This window comes from Trichomycterus rosablanca, chromosome 15 (assembly GCF_030014385.1).
Source record: "Trichomycterus rosablanca isolate fTriRos1 chromosome 15, fTriRos1.hap1, whole genome shotgun sequence".
NCBI lineage: Eukaryota > Metazoa > Chordata > Actinopteri > Siluriformes > Trichomycteridae > Trichomycterus > Trichomycterus rosablanca.
The window spans coordinates 8,044,475-8,060,551 of NC_086002.1; the positions used below are offsets into that span (position 1 = coordinate 8,044,475).

The 16,077-nt window shown below is 42.0% G+C and overlaps 1 protein-coding gene across 4 annotated transcripts in view; it reads right to left on the reverse strand.

Moving 5' to 3' along the window:
* Positions 1–6,934: 6,934 nt before the first annotated feature.
* The window catches only part of bcl9 (BCL9 transcription coactivator), a 131,138-nt gene continuing 121,995 nt past the window's right edge, over positions 6,935–16,077 (reverse strand). For all 4 annotated transcript variants that reach the window (XM_063009838.1, XM_063009840.1, XM_063009841.1 and 1 more), the window contains exons 6-11: positions 14,748–14,858; positions 14,339–14,498; positions 12,496–12,595; positions 10,111–12,394; positions 9,740–10,024; positions 6,935–9,565 (exon numbers count right to left, since the gene is read on the reverse strand). In XM_063009838.1, the coding sequence (XP_062865908.1) occupies positions 8,460–9,565; positions 9,740–10,024; positions 10,111–12,394; positions 12,496–12,595; positions 14,339–14,498; positions 14,748–14,858 (4,046 nt within the window). In that variant the 3' untranslated portion in view covers positions 6,935–8,459. The remainder of the gene's footprint in view (positions 9,566–9,739; positions 10,025–10,110; positions 12,395–12,495; positions 12,596–14,338; positions 14,499–14,747; positions 14,859–16,077) is intronic.

Below are 16,077 nucleotides of genomic sequence, written 5' to 3' on the forward strand. Positions count from 1 at the left end.
TTTAACTGTACAAAACCTGCTTTTCAAATGTCAAAATATACATTATATAAGAATACTTGAATATAAAGTATAAAGATATTTTGAATGGTAGTACCATACCAGATCAAACATCATTTAAAAATAGGAAATCGCTGCATGCTTTGTGGGCAATTTTAAAACAATAGAAATTGGCACATTCCTTAGTTGGTAAATGAGGTATACAAGCTTATAATCTAAATAGACACCTTGAGTTCCTTTTAAAATTGTGATCAGTTTATCTTCACTGATGATTTAAAAACAAAACATGTATGTGGGAGTATAATAAGTTACTTTGTTCAGCTTTAAAGGGCCTGTTTTTTATTTAATGTCAGTGCATTTGTGCCTTGCTTTTATACAATAACCAATTGTACTATAATGTTTCAACTTTAAAACAATTAATACTGATCAATGAAGCTTTTTTTTTACACTGGATTGCAATTTTAATTTTTATTAACTTTTATGATTTCTAAGGTCTTTGATTAGGTTTTGATCAGTGCTGAACTTTTTCTCAGCTAATATACATTGAAACACATATAACATATTTTACATTAGCATATGAAGTTCAAGTTAATTGGGGTAGTAACCTACCAAACACTAAACAAAGTTCATGAAAGTTTATTATGAAATTAATATAAATTAATATTATTATTTAACCTAAAATGCAAAAGTACACAAGCTGAGACACAGCATTGATCAAATTGAACTGCTAAAGGTAGTCTGATAAAGCACGACTTAAAAAAAAAAAGGAGGGATCACATTTTTTATACACTGATCAGCCATAACATTTAAACCACCTCCTTGTTTCTACACTCACTGTCCATTTTATCAGCTCCACTTACCATATAGAAGCACTTTGCAGTTCTACAATTACTGACTGTAGTCCATCTGTTTCTTCAATGGTCACGCCTCTCCCAGATCCACTACAGAGTAGGTATTATTTAGGTGGTGGATCATTCTCAGCACTGCAGTGACCCTGACATGGTGGTGGTGTGTTAGTGTGTGTTGTGCTGGTATGAGTGGATAAGACACAGCAGCGCTGATGGAGTTTTTAAACACCTTACTGTCACTGCTGGACTAAGAATAGACCACCAACCAAAAATATCCAGCCAACAAGGTGGACCATCTACAAGGTGGACCAACTAGGTAGGAGTGTCTAATAGAGTGGACAGGGAGTGGACACGGTATTTAAAAAATGCAGTGCTGAGAATGATCCACCACCCAAATAATACCTGCTCTGTGGTGGTCCTGTGGGGTCCTGACCATTAAAGAACAGGGTGAAAACAGGCTAAAAAAAACATGTAGCGAAACAGATGGACTACTGTTAGTAATTGTAGAACTACAAAGTGCTCCTATATGGTAAGTGGAGCTGATAAAATGGACAGTGAGTGTAGAAACAAGGAGGTGGTTTTAATGTTATGGCTGATCGGTGTATATTGTTTAACTGTGTTTTAAAATCTGAATCAGAACTGTATTTAGGTATTATTAGAAACTGTTAAAGGCTGTTCTGAATGCAATTATCCCAGATGAGATGTACCGACCGATGTGGGGAGGCAGTGGCTAACCCCGGGATATTCAACTCTAAATGAATAAAGACAGTATTGATTACTCTGGGTCCTGTGGCACTTCCTGCTGCCTGACTTAAGAGACAGGAATTTGCCCCAGGTAAAACAAGACAAACTATTATTTGCTTATGATAATAAGAAGAATAAGGCAAGGCTGTTATTTTATTTATTCTTATCTAAGATGGTGTTTCTTGCATGCTGGAGATTTACGTCCCATACTTTTATTAATCCATTCATTGTATGTTTTACCACTGCTTTATCTTGGTCGATTTATGTTGGCACTTTCAGTCTGGCCCTCAGAGTAGGCTTGATCTCTGCTTGCTGGCAGTCATAGGTTAAGCTTTTTACATACTTTTGTACACTGCTGTTGTTAATTTAACACCACTGCTATTAAGTACATATTAAAAGTCTGTTTTATCTCAACAAACTAAATCACATTGATAATGGGTAAATATGAACAGACATTCACAAATGCTTACAATCCCAAAACAGACACAAGGTCCTAACTATACACTCCAAAAATCAGATAAGGGAAGGCTGTTCTGACTGCAGGGAGGGTGGTCTGGGAGTGGGACTTCATATTAATCCCTTTGGTCTTACTTTTTGGAACTGAATAAACAAGTTTATGATCAGGTGTCTACATATTTTTGACCATATAGTGTATGTTCAAAACTTAAGCAAGTAACTTTTATTTTTGTTAAAAAATAAAATAAACCTCAGTGAGTTCTAATTAAAACATGGTGTTGATGTGCAGCAAAGAGTCTAACTAGAAAGTTTTGAAATGTAAAAATCCTGGGCTGGTCAGATCAGACCTTCTGAAAGACATACTGAGCCGGATGGTGTGATGAATAGAGAATTAAGAGCAACTAAAACTGAGTAAAAGCATTTAGTCTAGACAGCATTTTATTAACAAATTTAAATACTTATTACTACAAACTTGAATTTAATACTTTCCAATTTCATCATGATTGCCCAACTGTGCACAAAATAAGGTCAGTAAAAACACGATTTGCCAAGTTTGTTGAGAGTACATAACTCCATCGAAACCATCTGTAGTGAATTGAGATGTGGCGGCACGGTGGCTCGGTGGGTAGCACTGTCGCCTTACAGCAAGAAGGTCCTGGGTTGGGACCTTTCTGTGTGTCCGCATGTGTTTCCTCCCACAGACCAAAAACATTCAGTCAGGTTAATTGGAGACACTGAATTCACCTATAGGTAAATGGTGTGTGTATGTATGTCTGGCACCCCGTCCAGGGTGTTATAGTGTGCCTTGCGCCCATTGAAAAGCTGGGATAGGTGCCACCAACCCACAATTGGATAAGCGGTTACAATAGTGAGGAAGTGAATTGGGATGTTGATTGTGAGCCAGGCCTTTTATTGCAACAAAAAAGCTTTTTGGGTGGAAACAGGTAAAAATTCCCACAGACACAGTTAAAAATCCAAAGAGTGAAGTATGTAATAGCTGCAGAGTGTGAGCCAACTACCGATTTAAATACACTGTTTAACAAACTCATGTATCCACACTGTTTACCATTTAGCCTAGTTGTTGACATTCTAGGAACTGATTAGGACTGCAGCCAGTCATACATATGTGGTTTTTAAGAAAATAGTTTGACTTCTAGCCATAATGGGAACATATGGACTTATATATATATATCTATAACCTTGTGAACTGATGAATCTTGTGTAATGAGTAACTACCGTTCCTGTCATGAATGTAACCAAAGTGTAAAACATGACGTTAAAATCCTAATAAACAAACAATTAGATTGTTTATTTATTGATGTAATTTTGAAAAAATATCAGGCAAATAGAACACATCATATTTAGGTTTAAAATAAAAGATTGAAGACTATTTTAGATCAGTGTGGGTAGTGCTCAAATTAGTCCCGAACCTCTGCATTGTTGCATCACACTGCTGGACTCCATCAATCACATGACTTTGCCAATCTGCAATATTGTACTACAGTATTGCAGAAATGAAACCTCTGCAGCATATGTCCACCTGAGGGCACCTAAAACTGCCAGTGTGGTTAAGTACCACATTGCCTTTACTTTTACCACTAGATGGAAACAGTCCTGTTCTCACAGTGTCACTCGACCCTGCGTGTAAAACAAGCCACATATTTATCTAAATACCCCTCCAAAGCTAAAAGGTCACACATGCTCATCTGGTTACTCAAGCTCTCACGTTCTGGGATTTCTTGGCCAGAAACTGACATGCTTGGCTTTCTACAGCTGCTAAACAATCTTACCATGGCCTAAAATTATCCCTGTCCGCCATTTGTCTCTTATGGAATGCTGGGTAATTATAGACATGCAGAGCTAAAGCTTGGGAGCGATATGGAGAAATTGGATTATTCTGTGTTTATGAAAATGGTTCAGATATGCAGAAAAGAATAGAAAACACTGGGATGTAATTAATTGAAATAATCGAATCATAAAACATCCATATATTACAAAAACAGTTTAACATTGGGGTTGTAAATGCAATCTGTGTCTCAGTAAGAGTTGATTGACAGATACAATTAAATGGGTGCCGATTTAATTACCATTAATGAAAAGAATCATGAACAGTGAAACAATAAGAATAAGGGTTTGATCCCCAGGTCGGGCGGTCCGGGTCCTTTCTGTGTGGAGTTTGCATGTTCTCCCTGTGTCTGTGCAGGTTTCCTCCGGGAGCTCCGGTTTCCTCCCACAGTCCAAAGACATGCAAGTGAGGTGAATTGGAGATACTAAATTGTCCATGACTGTGTTTGATATACCCTTGTGAACTGATGAATCTTGTGTAATGAGTAACTACCGTTCCTGTCATGAATGTAAGTGTAAAACATGACGTTAAAATCCTAATAAACAAACAAAGAAAAATAGTTTTTAACTAAATCAAAAACTTTTTGATGCATAAAGAATGACTCCACCAGTAAATTCAATATAAAATGCAAATAATAATGTTTACAGGTTATATTTTTATATACTATATTATAATGTATTTTCAGTCATAATAACTAATGAATCTCTTGTTTTATTCATTCTTATTAAATTTCTACTGGTCTGGCTGGGTCTGACAGCACCCAGGAATACTGTGCACAGAGTATGAATACACCCTGGACAGTGCTCCAGTCAATCATTGTGCACAACAAGCTCTCATCGTGAGATAATTTAAAGCACCCAATCTACCTAATACATGTGTTTTGAGGAGATGCAAAACTCTTCAGAAGTCCTTTTTATTTCTACCAAAGACTGAGAGTTTTGCTGAGAGCTTTATTTTTGGTAACCTAGGCCACAACGATTGGGTTTTGGGCAATGTAGTACTTCACCGGGACTATTTAAGGAGTCTATTAAATGCAATTTGCCAGTCTAGCCAGACAGGAGCAAATATGAGGGATCTTCAAAAAAGTTTCCTTTTATATTTTGGTTTGAAACGGTGAGGGTAGGAGGAGTAGTAATTGGTCGTGTCTGAGAGACAGAGAGAGCTTATAGTCTGGATTTAGCGGCATCATTTCTACCTTTTTGGACTCTCAAAGAAGCTTTAAGGGGAAGAAGATTTTCATGTGATGCATCAGTGGCTACGTGCTCAACCAAAAACATTTTTGCCTATGGCATTAAAAAGTTGGTACATTGCTGGGAAAAATGCATCAGAAGGTAACTATGTAGAAAAGTGATGTCATTTGTTTTTGACATTCTTAATAAATAGAGTTTAAAAAGGTGCGAAAACTTTTTAAAGAACTTCTGTACTAACACTGAAGCAAAAATTAGATGATCCGCTGTGGAGACCCCTAACAGGAGCAGCTAGAAGAAGATGAAGCAAAATGGAAAAACAGGTGGTAAACAGTTCAAATTCTTCAATGTTGAGTGTGGAAAATGAGTTTAGGGCTTCAGAACCAGTAAATCTAAATATGTTGATGTAAAAGCAACTAAATAACAATGTTGCAATTTTGTTGCAATACAGTCACCCAAGATTGCTCTTGTTCATTTATTCTTCAAATACCTGTAAACATAATGAACCTGTGGCTAATATTAATAATAAAAAAAAAAAAACACACCCAGCTACATTAAGCAATAGTTACAGTGTTTCATTTAAAATATTAGGTTTTAGTGCCACCAAGTGGCTGTACACTTGAAGTGACACTGAAATAACAAGTAAAGCGCTTTCAAACGAGTGGTCACTTATCACCACAACTCTTTACATCAGATTCATAAAGCACATAAAACCAATTACATAAAATTAAATATACACCTTAAATTTTGTGGTAAGGCTGTGTAGGACTTTACCCATGTGCACAAAGTTAATATACAGTTTGCTATGAAGGATCTTCAATGACCTACACAAAGCCCCTTACCTCAGGCCCATCAAACATCTTTGGGATAAATGTAATCAATATTTATTCAAGTTTTGACGCATATTTTAATGCACATGCTGTATTTTTTTTTTTTTTTTTTGATCGACTGTATGCCAAGCATTTTTTTTTAAACATAACTGACCTCCCAAATGCTGTTTTGACTGCATGAGCACAAATTCCCACAAACCTAATTAAACCTTACCAGAACAGAGGAGGCTTTTATAAAATTAGGGGGAGGGGAGGGGGTGTTAAATGTTCATAGTTTTGAAGCAGAATGTCCAACAAAATATGCAATAAATTAAGAGCCATAACATTAAAACCACCTCCTTGTTTCTACTCACGGTCCATTTTATCAGCTCCACTTACCATGTAGAAGCACTTTGTAGTTCTACAATTACTGACTGTAGTCCATCTGTTTCTCTACATACTTTTTTAGCCTGCTTATACCCTGTTCTTTTATGGTCAGGACCCCGACAGAGCAGGTATTATTTAGGTGGTGGATCATTCTCAGCACTGCAGTAACACTGACATGGTGGTGGTATGTTAGCGTGTGTTGTGCTGGTATGAGTGGATCAGACACAGCAGCCTACCTACCTACTTAACCCTCAATTGCTTAGATTGTATACTGTCATAACTGTAAGTTGCTTTGAATAAACGCGTCTGGCAAATGCTGTAAATGTTAGAATTATTGGCCTTTTTATTAGGAACACATACCCTGGGTGTCTTCTTTTTTTCATGCACAATTTGCTTTGCTGTGAATGTGGGGATCCTTTTCTGTTTATAAATAGATTTCGTGGGTAATGGGGTGATCGTGTACAGACCAAAAACCAGCAACTGTAAACAGAAATTCCTTCATTCATCTTCTGATTTTGATCTGATGTGATGTGGACAGCTAAACAGAGGTCAGATATACTTCCGAAACATCACTTTTCAGGTTGCATAGCCGTATCATCCAACAGGGGGCACTGCAGGACCACTTACCCCAAATTACAGAAGGACACAAGAGTTCCCAGACACTTTATACCAAACAATATATTTTATTTGTCTTCCAACACCACAGCCCAGCCTTAGGAAGTGGTTCAGTACCAAATTCAATGGAGTTACACATGACAAGCATCAACACAGGAGGACTGGGGACATGGGGATAACCTATTAGCTTTTTCTGTTGTTTTTTTTTTTTTTTTTTTAATTATTTGTTTTCTACAAAAAGAAAAGAAAAAAAGTTAACCACCCATCAGTAATCCAGCACTGCACTTTGGAACCATCATATGCGGCTAAAACAATTCATAATTATTCCCTCTCAGCATCTTCCAGGTATTTGTGTGTTTCATTATCAAGACTCTGTGGTCCTGACAATAGCCATTGTGATGCTGTGTGGAAAGATGTGTAGTGTCCCTGTTACAGAAAAAAATTAACCACACTCACATCATACATCAGATTACCGCTGCTACCGCTGCTGACTGTCCCAAAAGTGTTTTCCTTTACAATACAAAAGTAAAGAAAAAAAAACACTTCTTAATCTTTACAATTAATTCATGTTTGTGCTTGTTTTTTAATAATACTATGATCTGTATGAGGTCTTAGTTTGGTTTTATTATACACGGGAGTAGCAAAGGAAATTAAATTTAAAATATTCTGTATGCCCCCCCCATGTTACACAGTATTTTTGTGGTGGTTTGGTGGAGGTACACCATATCGGCCATTAACACCTCCCAAACCCTCCCCTTTACAAATTAAGATGAAAAAAAAAACTATAGAAGTCACTGGTAAAATCCCTTTGACAGCACAAGTACAGTACACACATACAAAGAGCATTTCATGACTCGGAGGAAAGTGATGCGATGAGATGTAAACATACAGCCAAGACGGTGCAACTTGTGACAAAATGTTCCTTGACTTTTTTTTTGTTCCGTTTCCACGGCTGTTCACTCAGTTCGGGTTTTTTTCTCGAACCACTTTTACTGAGTTAACCATATCTTTAACGTTTCAAACAGAAGTACAACGATAAACCGCTACCTTAAGGTCATCATCCTTTACTTGGTTTGCTGCTGACTTTTTTTTACGTGGTCTTACGCCTTTACTATAGCCACGTAACATCAGGCTGGTAAAACCACCACACTAAGAGTCAATCTGAATACATTCCTAATGTTCTGGAAACCATTCAGTTTCAAACTGTGCTTAAATCTGGACCAAATGGTTAGGAAAGCACGTTATTGTAGTGTGCAGCGACAAGTCCCCTCATAGCACTTTATCTGCAAAATGATACATCCATTTTAATGAATGAGGATTCCCTCTTTACACAACCAGCTGTTTTGTGTGTGTGGGTGTGTGTACACACCAGCTTTGTCCTATCCAAGTTACCAAGGTGTGTATGTGCACGAAAAGTGTCCTGGTTCCTACACATTCTTCTACCAAAACACAAACCCACACACAATTCACAAAGGTTCCATAGTTTAAAAAGTCCCTATTTTTCACAGGTTGTACAGTATCCAGATGTTTGTCGATTTGTGGCAGAGGCTTGTAGGTTCCTTGTAGCAGCTCAGAACATTATATTCCCTGGGTTGCCGGGTCCTGGGTTAAACACCATTCCCATGTCTGCTGCCATTCCCCGGGGCCTCATCTGAGGAGGCATCATCATAGTCTGTTGAGGCCCTCCCATCCCTTGTAGTGACATCATGTTAGGGGAGCCTACTGGGCCAGGATGGCTGTACATGGGCCTCTCCTTGCTCTGCATCATTCCTGGGCCTCCCATCATACCCGGTTGCTGACCTGGCGACATCATCCGGTGCTGGGATCCCATCATGCCCTGGCCCATAAAGCCCGGTGGCCGCATAGGGTTGTGGCCAGGATTCCCCATTGGCATGTCCTGGGGCCCCATGTGGCCTGGTGGACCTCCCATGCCCTGCATGGGTAAGCCCATTCTAGGGTTGCCCTCTGGCATCATCCCCTGCATCGGAGGAAAGCCGAGCGGGCCGGCAGAATGTGGCTGCTTACCACCCGGCGCTTCTCCTCCACGGGGAAAGTAAGACAGAGTCTGGCTGGGCTTTTCAGAAGGGATGATGCGCGAGAGGTCAAATTCTGGAATTCCCGACGCACCTGGCCTCATTACCTCATGTAAATCGGAGTCGTTAAAAACACTTGGCATGTTGTTAAACTCCTGGCCCCCGGGCGTGTTGGGTTTGCACATTCCAGGTTCTCCACCAGGTCCATGAGGCATGTTTCCCATCCTTCCCATTGGACCTCCTTCTCCTTGAAAGCCCATTCCATGTGGGAAGCCACCCTGGGGCCCAGGACCGTTGTGAGGAAAGGGCAGCTGCTGCGGTGGTGACTGTCCAGGAGGGAAGCCCTGTCCTCGGTGAGGGAGACCCATTCGACCTTGGGGCATCATCTGGGTATTACCCATGCCTGGGTCTTGGGAGACATTGGGCATCATCATTCCATGAGACATCATGCCACGACCCATGGGCCCGGAATGAGGGGGCATATTAGGACCCATGGGATTGGGTGAGGGCATCTGGTTTGGCATGCCGTGAGAAAGAGGCTGGGATCCCATGGTGTTCATGCCCATAGGGCTAAGTGAAGGCATGGGGCCCGAGGCGTTAGGGTTCATCATTCGTGGATGGCCTTGGTGGTGATTTATCATACCTGTAACTCACAAAAATAACCTGAATGAGAAGCTTTCAAGATTTTTTTTAGTAATACGACAGAAAACTCGACAATGCACAATTCCAGAACTAGTCTTTAACTAGTATAATTAGAATCCAGACTGACAAATCAAACAACTAGCTGTGCTTTTTAATCCGTTAAGTATGTGCTTACCAGGCATGCTATTGTTCATGGATGGAAGGTTTGGAGATCTTGCAGGTGGCGAGTCATCATCCGAGCTGGCCACGGTTTTAATAGCATCGTGATAAAGCGGTGTGGAGCTTGGCATGGCAAACTTGGACATTTGCGACATCATGATGGACAGAGGGTTCTGGGATAGCGTGGGCTCTGGAGTCATTGTGTAAGGACTGCTGGACGGAAGACTTCCTGGAACGTTAATAGATCCAGGCTGGCTGGCAGAAGTATTGGAAGGAGGTGCGGAGGAAGGACAGTTTCCACCTAAAGAAAATATACAAGTTCATTCAGAAAGATCTAACAGTTTACATTAAATGTATAATAAAGTTAAATAAAAAATGACATTGTACCTTGATCCACATTGCCCATCATGTTAGGTGAGGTCATACTCAAAGAAGGTTTGTTGTTTTGGGGGATCCCCGGACTTTGCATGAGCGGCTTGGGCGATGACGTCCAGCTAGGCGAAGGGGCCGGAAGCGACGGTGACTTCATATGGACGGGTGACGCCCCAGCTGAACCCATCATCGGAGGAGACTTGATGGAGGCTGCAGCAGCAGCTGCTGCGGCGGCGGCTGCTGTTGGTTGCCCACTGAGCATGCTGGCCAACTGTGAAGGAGTCTGTGGAGACTTGAGGTTACCCGACGGGGAGCCAAGCATGGGTGACTGGACTTGCCGCAACGTGGGAGACTTAAGTGGGTTTACGTTGGGTGAATTGGCTGGGCCAGATTGAACGCTGAGGTCTGAAGGCTTCCTACCCATGTTCCTCTGGTTGAGTGGAGGACCCGAAGCATTGGGAGGCTGGTTAGGAGGTAAGGGTGGCATGTGACTGAGACGACCATTACCACCCATGCTGCCTCCTCGCTGGTCAGGAACGAAAGGTGGCTCGCCTCTGGGACCTCTTTGATTTCCAGGTCCGTGAGGGCCCATGCCTGGGAATTGTCTGTTCGGCCCCATGTTCCCGAAGTCACCCGGGTGTGGCTGGTCAGGAAATGGGGGACCTTGCATCATTTTTTGTTGTTGAACCATGTTCTCAGACATAGGACCTCCACTGTGCCTCATCTTCATAATCTCCTCTGGACTCATGTTCATCGGTGGCTCTCTCATCTTGGAAGGCATCATCTGAGGATTGGGCCCCATGTTGACACTGAGGTTGCCAGGTCCCATTCCAAATTCACCCATGTCTCTGCCCAAACCTTTTACAAACTCCATCCTTGAGGAAGGACTCATTGGACCTTCACCTGGCATTCTGGGAAACATCATACCACCATTACCAGGCTCCATGGGTCTTTGGTTACCCATCATTCTGTTCATATCCATCATCATGCCTGGTGGAAGACCCATTCCTGGCTTGTCACCCATACCTTGATGAAACATGGCTTCCTGTACAGACTGAGGGTTAGGGAACCTCTCCACACGCCCACCCGGACCACCAAACATTACCTGACCAGGTGGGAACACCCTGCCATCCCCCATCTTGGGCATATCATCAGGCCAGTTCATACCAGGTCTAGGCATAGGATTAGGTCCTCCCTCCATTTCAGTGTTCATCATTCCAGGGAAACCTGGCATTCTCTGCATGTGTGGATGCATTCCTCTAGGTCCCATGGGGTTCATTTGCTCAGGAAACGGCTCTGGACCCCCAGGACCCCACATATCACCAGGGTTCATTTGGTAGGGAGGAGGTGGCGCACGTATCATGCCCCTAGGGCCCCCTTGATGAAGCATCATGTCTCCTCCCATTGGCCTGTGCTGCATTTGCTCCTGCTTGCGCTTCTTCTCTTCATAGAACTCTTGCTGTAGTTTAAGCCAGGCAACCTGCTCTGGTGTCATGTGGTCACCATGCTCTCCACCCAGGTGTGAATTCATGGGTCCCGGACCTGGCGGAGGAGGCCCAAGCTCATCTGGGGAGAAAGGCATGTCCCTGGGACCTGATGGCCCAAACGGAGGCCCATCTGGTCGTGGACCTCCACCAGGTTTTCCCGAGCTCTGAGACAAGGCCATCATAGCTTGAAGTGGACCTTGTTCAGGCTTCTTGGGGCCACCCTCCATCATGGAAGCATTGGGTGGGGGTCCGATCATGTTCCCTTGTCCCATAGCTGCCATGTCTTTGTCATCCGGAAAAAGCATACGTTGAATGTCACGTAAAGTCTGTAGTGAACGTTCTCGATGCTCTAACTGCTCCTGGGAAAGACACTCGGGGTTGTCGCCCATGCTTGACATGATCTCGTGAGCTAGATGCTGGTGCTGGGCTGTTAGCTTAGCATCGGCTCCTTTAGGAAGGTCAATGGAAGAGAAGCTTTGCTGAGGGCCAGCGTTTGGAGCTTGGTTGGGACCAGGTGTCCCTGCAGGATTACTACCATCATGTGACCCAGCACCATCATGAGGACTGCTACTAGGGAGGCTCTTTGAGTCCATGCCCCCTGACGGCGGGCCATCTGGTGTAAGGCTGGCTGGTTTAGCCCCTTGAGCTGTCTGTTGAGGTTGAACTGGTTGAGCTGGAGGCTGCTGCGGCTGACCCGGCTGTGCTGCTTTAGAGGCTGCTTGGTGGTTCTGGTCAGAGGAGTGTGTTGATGACTGTTGCGATGGTGGCCCTTGTTGTTTGGAGTCATTTCTGTGGGGTCCGTGCTGATTGTTCTGAAAACAGACAGAGCAAAATATCACACTTTAAAGATTTACTCCCATAAATAAACCACTGCTAGAATGTAACCTTTAAAAATAAACACTTTTTTTTTTACCTGGGAAAGTTGTGGCTTGCCACCCTTGCCGTTGGAAATATTGTTCATGTGATAAGTGATTATGCTGTCTGCACGGCCTGTTATTACCGCTTCTGCCGCCCTGAAAAGCAAGAACACACACAGTGCCTAAGTAACAGTATACGCCGTTACTGTACTAACAACTACGCCCAGGGACAACATTTTTCACAAAATTTAAATAATATAACCGAGACACCTCATTAAATTCCAATTTCTAATTAAAGTTATGCATCGTAATCGGAACCATTTGCAGGACCGATTAGTAAATTGCTCTATATTCAAATTTCTATTCACAAATCTATCAAACGTAAGCCCTGTGATGACAAACTACTTATTGAGACACTCTCCTTATGGCCCCAGCATGCTTCTCCAATAGTGTATGTCACTGACATTTGGCATCCTGCTGTTGTGATCTAAGGGTTTCCTCTAGTTACAGCTATGACGTTGTCACCGCTCGCATTTCTCACACTTTGAACACCAGAAATGGCAAAGCTTAACCTAAAGCTTTTCAAGTGGGTTGGTATCAACTGTGGTTAACTAAGGCATCATCACTGGCTACTTTATTCATTTATAACATTAAAACCACCTCCTTGTTTCTACACACATTGTCTATTTTATCAGCTCCACTTACCATATAGAAGAACTTTCTACAATTACTGCCTGTAGTCTATCTGTTTCACTGCATGCTCTGTTAGCCCCCTTTCATGCTGTTCTTCAGTGGTCAGGACTCTCCCAGGACCGCTACAGAGCAGGTATTATTTGGGTGGTGGATCATTTTCAGCACTGCAGTGACACTGACATGGTGGTGGTGTGTTAGTGTGTGTTGTGCTGGTATGAGTGAATAAGACACAGCAGCGCTGATGGAGTTTTTAAGCATCTCACTGTCACTGCTGGACTGAGAATAGTCCATCAACCAAAAATATCCAGCCAACAGCGCCCTGTGGGCAGCGTCCTGAGACCACTGATGAATGTCTCAAAGATGACCAACTCAAACAGCAGCAATAGATGAGCGATCGTCTCTGACTTCACATCTACAAGGTGGATCAACTAGGTAGGAGTGTCTAATAGAGTGGACAGTGAGTGGACACGGTATTTAAAAACTCCAGCAGCGCTACTGTGTCTGATCCACTCATACCAGCACAACACACACTAACACACACCACCATGTCAGTGTCACTGCAGTGCTGAGAATGATCCACCACCTAAATAATACCTGCTCTGTGGTGGTCATGTGGGGTCCTGACCATTGAAGAACAGGGTGAAAGCAGGCTAAAAAGGTATGTAGAGAAACAAATGGACTACAGTCAGTAATTGTAGAACTACAAAGTGCTTCTATATGGTAAATGGAGCTGATAAAATGGACAGTGAGTGTAAAAACAAGGAGGTGGTTTTAATGTTATGGCTGATCGGTGTATGTCAAAGTACATGTCACAAAACTCTCAGTAAACAGAGATTTACTCTATTTATTTATTAGGATTTTAACGTCACAGTCGTGGACAATGTTTTGTCTCTAATTCACCTCACTTGCACGTCTTTAGACTGTAGGAGGAAACCGGAGCTCCCGGAGGAAACCCACAACCTGGACCGCTTGACTTGGGAATCAAACCCAGGATGTTTATGCTGTGAGGCCGCCATTGTGCCGCCCCAATTTTGATAGTACAATTTAATTAAAATTGTCAACTTATATTATTCACTCCCCAGGCTCAGTACTTGGTGGAACATCCTGCCTTGATACCAAAATCACATTGCTGAGAGGTTAAGCGCTAACCAAACATAATAATATAACCCTAAATAATTACAACTGTCACTTATTATAAAGACTTACTTGTTGGCCATTTCTGTGGTGAAGACGTAAACAACCTTTGACCCAGCTTTCTGACTGCTGCTCAATTCAGATGGGGTATTCTGTGCTCCAACAGCATTATGGGTAGGCGTCGAGCCAGCTAGGGCACCCGGATCTGGTTTGATATCACTGGGGTTGCAGTCTGAGAACAAAGAGAAGAATTAAATACTGAGGACAACCAGTTCCAACAAAGAGCTCAGTTTATTACCTAAAAGTGTTAGCAAGTGATGCAAAGGTGATGTCAAAATTAAAGGACAGGATCTTTCTGGAAAACATAACGTCATTAAATGTGTCCTACAGATTATTCTTAGTGAGATGTTCTAGTAGTCCAGGCAGATTTAGCAAAACGGATTAGATACAAAGAGAAGATCTTGCTCAGTCCAGCACTTACTGAAGAATCCTGTATCGTCTTCATCGCTCTCTCCTCCTGAACACCAGTCGGCTCCGCTGTAGGGTGGCCGTCGCTCAGCTACACATAACCTCTTAGCCCTAGTGCTTATCTCTGCAGGAATAAGAGAAAGACAAGTTGTTCAGGGTGCATTTCCCTTTAAAAATTTATTTATTTATTAGAACTTTAATGTCATGTTTTACACACTTCGATTACATTCATGACAGAAACGGTAATTACTTATTACACAAGGATCATCAGTTCAAGTTTAATATCAAAAACAGTCGTGGACAATTTAGTCTCCATTTGAATTTATCTCCAATTCACCTCACTTGCATGTGCTTGGACTGAGGGAGGAAACCGGAGCTCCCGGAGGAAACCCACACAGAAATGGGGAGAACATTCAAACTCCACAGAGAAAGGACCCGGACCACCCGACCTGGGGATCGAACTCAGGACCTTCTTGCTGTGAGGCGACAGTGCTACCCACTGAACAACCCATTTCCCTTTAAATAATGAAATCAAATACATGATTTTTTTTTTTTTAAATAGACATCCCATGGTATCATGTCTGCCACCTTTTTCTATAAAAATTGTCTTTTTATTTATTTACTTTTACATGGATTAAAGAGAGGGAGAGAATATAAATATACTGTACATCTAATATATATGTATATATACTGTGTATATATATATATATATATATATATATATACAGTGGGGCCAAAAAGTATTTAGTCAGCCACTGATTGTGCAAGTTCTCCTACTTAGAAAGATGAGAGAGGTCTGTAATTTTCATCATAGGTACACTTCAACTATGAGAGACAAAATGAGAAAAAAAAATCCAGGAAATCACATTGTAGGATTTTTAAAGAGTTTATTTGTAAATTATGGTGGAAAATACGTAAGTATTTGGTCAATAACAAAAGTTCAACTCAATACTTTGTAACATAATCTTTGTTGGCAATGACAGAGGTCAAACGTTTCCTGTAAGTCTTCACCAGGTTTGCACACACTGTAGCTGGTATTTTGGCCCATTCCTCCATGCAGATCTCCTCTAGAGCAGTGATGTTTTGGGGCTGTCGCTGGGCAACACTGACTCCACAAATTTTCTATGGGGTTGAGGTCTGGAGACTGGCTAGGCCACTCCAGGACCTTGAAATGCTTTTTACGGAGCCACTCCTTCGTTGCCCGAGCGGTGTATTTGGGATCATTGTCATGCTGGAAAACCCAGCCATGTTCCATCTTCAATGCTCTCACTGATGGAAGGAGGTTTTGGCTTAAAATCTCACGATACACGGCCCCGTTCATTCTTCCCTTAACACGGATCAGT